General features: G+C 43.8%; 1 protein-coding gene across 1 annotated transcript in view; it reads left to right on the top strand.

Moving 5' to 3' along the window:
- Positions 1-5056, top strand: part of FBXO42 (F-box protein 42) — a 92858-nt gene extending 87802 nt beyond the window's left edge. Inside the window, exons 7-10 of the mRNA XM_017505270.2 lie at positions 1176-1272; positions 1755-1811; positions 2534-2650; positions 3161-5056. Of these exons, the coding sequence (XP_017360759.1) occupies positions 1176-1272; positions 1755-1811; positions 2534-2650; positions 3161-4276 (1387 nt within the window). The 3' untranslated portion in view covers positions 4277-5056. The remainder of the gene's footprint in view (positions 1-1175; positions 1273-1754; positions 1812-2533; positions 2651-3160) is intronic.
- Positions 5057-5348: the final 292 nt, after the last annotated feature.

The raw sequence follows: 5348 nt of genomic DNA, 5'->3' as shown, positions 1-5348 counted from the left end.
TGGATTGGGTAGGAGCAAGAAAACTGTGTCAGGTGTGACACTTCTGTGAGGTCATTCTCCCTACCTCCTGTCCTCTCCACTTCTGGCCATAACTGTTCAGCTCAAGCCGTAGCCAAGAGCCAGAGCATTCCATCTGTATCACTGTCTGATTCAGTGGTAAAAGCAGTCGTGGTCATTCTCACTGTGCTCTGAAGTAGAAGTTGATGAGCTGTCAGCAGCAAGACTGTCCCACTCCTGTCCTCCCTTAGGGTATTTTCATCTTCATACTTTAAAACAGTTCTGGAGAGAGATGATAGGAGCTACTCTCCCAATGACAGAGTTTAGGATTTCAGATGTTAGAACTATTATTCCTGTATTCCTATGTGTGAATCAATGACCTTAAATGACCATAAAAGAGATGCTGCCATCCAGGAGTCTGTCCTTGTCTTGTTTGTCCCTTGAGGGTTAGAGATGCCAGTTTGTCCTTGATAAAACTGCAGCTTTCATTAGCCACTGTAAAATTACTTTTTGTAGCCAGAATCGATAAAGCTTTTAACTCCTGGACAATGATTAAGCTGGCTTTTGAATCATTTTTTCTCTTCCTTGAGGTTTTTGCTTTCCAAAGACTATAGCTTGACGAGTATCTATTTCCTGCTGTCACCAATTAACCATTTTTTTATTCATCTGCTTTTACTTTAGTTAATAGATGGTTACAAAATCATCATCTCATCAGGTACTAGTTTGTGGATGCAGACATGGCTCAGATGAGGCCTTGTGGAAAGAGCAGAGGGAATGTCTCAGGATGACTGCTAGGGAAAGTAGGGGAAGAAAAATACAGTGTAAGTGCTAACTAGGACCATAACACTTTGCTGGGCATCTTTATAAAGGTCCCTTCATTTATATCAGCTCTCCAGAGTAGTAACAGTATTTTCATTTTATAGATAAGGCCAGAGTTAGAGAAAATTAAGTGACTTGTTCAGGGAACAGAGCTGGGATTCAGCAACATGGTCTTTCTGGTTCTGAAGGCCCTGAGCTCTGAATAGGCCATCTCTAAAACCTCCTCCAGCCCACACAGTCTGTGAAAGTAAAAATGGTGCAAGTTTGCCAGATGGGCACAGGCATGAGGAACTCCCCAGCCACCACTGTGGTCCCTGGGAGCTCCTAACTCCCTTTATCCTTCTGTCCTTGATTCACAGGAGCAATGATGTCTGGGTCCTTGACCTTGAGCAGTGGGCGTGGTCCAAGCCGAACATCTCCGGCCCCAGTCCTCATCCTCGAGGTGGCCAATCTCAGGTGCTCAGGAATTAAAATAACTATTCAGCAAACACTGTAGCATCTTTCAGTTAGGACGGGAGAGGGAGGAGGGAGTCAGGTAAGATGCCAATATGCACTAAGCCAAAGAAAATGTGTCATTCTTTTTTAATGGTATTTATTTTTCAACTACTGATGGGTCATATTATTTATAGCGGTTTTATATTATGCCCCTTCCCAAAGCATTTACTTTGCTGTGTCACTTCGCAGGAGAATCCTGCATTTTACATGGTTGACATCCATGTTAATATTTGATCAACAAAGAATGTATCCTTTCAGGTGATCTATCAGCAGTTTGTTCACAGGGATCAGAATTGGCATGTTTTTAGGAGAACAGGGAGGTTATGGTAACTAGAACATTCCCATTTGGGAGCTAGGTAGGCTATTTTCATATACCGGTGAAGCATAGAAAGTCAGAAACCTGTGTCTTTGTAGGTTTATTTTCAATGTCTTCCCTTCCCCAGATTGTCATAGATGATGCAACTATCTTAATCCTCGGAGGGTGTGGCGGTCCCAATGCTGTGAGTATTGCTTCTGTGGCATTCCCATGTGCATGCTGCTAAGTATTCAAAACCTGTTTCCCCTGTCTTATTTTGTAGGAGTATACAGGACTATTTCCATGGCATTTTAATTTTGGGAATGCTTTTTGGGTATAGGCTTTGTATTTTCTGACCTTTGTTTCTGTTTTTGTTTTGTTTTGTTTTTTTGTTTGTTTTTTTTTTTTTAGGGTTGGGGAATCCTTTTCATCAGAGATAGTTGTCTCTTTAATATTCATATCTGTATTCTTCCTATTCCTATTTCCTCTTTAAGCTATATGGTTTATTGCTATCATTTTTCCAAAGGGGAGAGGGCAGTGGGACAAAAAAGCAGGTTGATAACTGCCAGAGCTCACACAGAATCTAAGAATGCAGATTCAGAAAGATATGGGGGGATATGTCTTCTTTATCCCTCCTTCAATCCCCAGTATGCACACATAACATTATGGGCAAGAGTCAAAACCACTTACAGTTGATTCATGGGTCACAAGCACAATGCCATGTGCTAAGCCAGTGGTAATATGTGATGAATGAAAACATACATGGATGCATGCACAACTGAATAATTAACTGAGGATTTTGCTAGTCCTTCTCAAGAGCCCGTATCCTTTCAAGACCAGACAGGACAGATTTGAGACTGCAACTGTGTGTGTGTGTTTTGGAACACATATCACACCTGACTCCTCTTACTGGTTTTTCTCTTACAGTTGTTCAAGGATGCTTGGTTGTTGCACATGCATTCAGGTCCTTGGGCCTGGCAGCCACTCAAGGTAGAAAATGAAGAGCATGGGGCCCCAGAACTGTGGTGTCATCCAGCTTGCCGGGTAAGCAGGGAGCTGACAGGCCAGGAGGAGGACAGGTCCTCAATTGGAAAACCAAATTACTTTGTCAGGTTTCAAAGAAATTTGTACAAAAATAGAAAACACCTTGGTATCACAAAAGAGGTGAACATTAGCCATAGCTCCTTTGGCATTTTTCACTAAATGGGAAAACTTATGGGGGCCCCACTCATTTGGTAAGTCCCAACTATAAGCATCTGTTTGTCTGTGAAACTTTCCCTGGAGTCCTTCTCCTTCTAACAAAAACTGATCGTTCCCTTCACCCCACCCATTCTATAAACATAACTCTAATAACAGCATATGTCACACAAAGCAAGAATTGTTCTCATGTCCGACTTCTAGCCTAGACAGCAGACTACATCCTTTTCATCTTCATATCTCAGGTACCTACAAAATGCCAGGCACATTGCAGATGCTCATGATAAAATGTTTAACAGTTGAATGAACAATCAGAATCATAGAAGAGTCTGTGAGCACTGGTCCTTTGTCTTCCAGGTGGGACAGTGTGTGGTGGTCTTCAGCCAGGCTCCTAGTGGGAGAGCCCCACTCAGCCCCAGTTTGAACTCTCGCCCATCACCTATCAGTGCCACTCCTCCAGCTCTAGTTCCCGAAACCCGCGAGTACCGCTCTCAGTCTCCAGTAAGAAGCATGGATGAAGCTCCTTGTGTTAATGGCCGATGGGGAACACTGAGACCCAGGGCTCAAAGGCAGACTCCTTCGGGTTCCCGGGAAGGGAGCCTTTCCCCAGCCAGAGGAGATGGCTCTCCTATCCTCAATGGTGGGAGTTTGTCTCCAGGAACAGCAGCTGTGGGTGGCTCTTCTTTGGACAGTCCTGTACAGGCAGTATCCCCAAGTACTCCATCTGCTGCTGAAGGATGTGACCTAAAAATGGGACTTTCTTTGGCCCCCCGACGAGGATCACTACCAGATCAGAAAGATCTGAGATTAGGATCCATAGATCTGAATTGGGATCTGAAACCTGCTTCCAGTAGCAATCCCATGGATAGCATGGACAACAGGACAGTTGGGGGAAGTATGAGACACCCTCCTGAACAGACAAATGGTGTGCATACCCCACCTCACGTGGCCAGTGCCCTTGCAGGGGCTGTCTCCCCAGGTGCCCTGCGTCGGAGTCTGGAAGCCATCAAAGCGATGTCCTCCAAAGGCCCCTCGGCCTCTGCAGCACTAAGTCCTCCTCGTGGGTCTTCTCCAGGCTCTCCTGGGAGCCAGAGCTTGAGCAGTGGAGAAACAGTGCCCATCCCTCGTCCAGGGCCAGCCCAAGGAGATGGACATTCCTTACCTCCCATTGCCCGCCGCCTGGGCCACCACCCTCCACAGTCCCTAAATGTTGGCAAACCCCTATACCAGAGTATGAACTGCAAGCCCATGCAAATGTACGTGCTGGACATTAAAGACACCAAGGAGAAGGGGCGGGTCAAATGGAAAGTATTTAATAGCAGTTCTGTGGTCGGACCTCCTGAAACCAGCCTGCATACCGTGGTACAAGGCAGGGGTGAACTCATCATATTTGGAGGACTCATGGACAAGAAACAGAATGTGAAGTACTATCCAAAAACAAACGCTTTGTACTTTGTACGAGCAAAGAGATAATGTGTTCTAAACCCCTTTCCTTTTCTGTGGCTTTTAATTTGGAATTTTCCAATGTGTAAGCATTTGGACTAAGAATGGGAAAACAAAATTACTCCCAGAAGCCAAAACTGTTTCATTCCCAACCGAAGTCACTCCAGGCTGGGATCAAATCTCCATTAAGAAAAAAAATTATATATAAATATAAATATATATATATATATTATATAGCCAACTCTGTTTACAAAAAGGGAGAGATCTCCATCCTGGTTCAGATAAAATTGTTGCTGTGTTTTAGCAGGGGCTGTGCTGCCTTTTTCTACTTTGCTGGTAACTAGACCAAGAAGTTAGGGAACAGACTAACTAACAGTAACTTTCCAAAAGAAGCTGAAGAGCTCCCCTGTAAATCTTTATGTTGCCTTCTTGGAGTTAAAAAATGAAAGGGCATATGTAAGTTGCAAAGGTGGAGGTTTTTGGACTCATGCTTCAGGTGCTGGCAGGGTAAAAGTAACTGTTCTTCCCCTTCTCTTAAAACCACAGAGGACCTGTGACAACTCTGCAGAAATGCCAATGCCTGACCCCTTTCTGCCCTTTATGGCCGAGGAAAGTTACCCAACAAGGGATTTTATTCCACATTTGTGTGCCAGGTCATCGTGAAATAATGTTGATGCAGCCGACCTCTGAATGCCTAGTGTCCATTGGTCTTTGGAGTGCTTCTTAACGTGTCTCAGAAAACATTTTGTGTTTGATAGTGGAAATTTCTGACAATCAATTGTATTTGGTTGCAAGTTGCCAAAAAACATATTTATTCTTCTTTTTCTTCTCTTAGCACATGGTACTTGGAAACTGCCTTTTCCATTCATTTACAGGCTGCTTTTTCCCTTTATCTTTTTTTTTTTGCATATGTGGACTTTTTTTTTTTTTTTTTTTTTTAAAACCTTCTCACTTTCTGTTTATTTTTCAAAGCTCAGGTGCCTACAGAAATCAGAAGCTTTTTTATTTTTAAGATGGAGTTTTGTTCTTATCTCCCAGGCTGGAGTGCAGTGGCGCGATCTCGGCTTACTGCAACCTCCACCTCCTGGGTGCAAGTGATTCT

The sequence above is a fragment of the Cebus imitator genome, unplaced genomic scaffold (assembly GCF_001604975.1).
Source record: "Cebus imitator isolate Cc_AM_T3 unplaced genomic scaffold, Cebus_imitator-1.0 Scaffold15, whole genome shotgun sequence".
Taxonomy (NCBI): domain Eukaryota; kingdom Metazoa; phylum Chordata; class Mammalia; order Primates; family Cebidae; genus Cebus; species Cebus imitator.
This window is presented reverse-complemented; position numbering and strand designations above follow the sequence as displayed.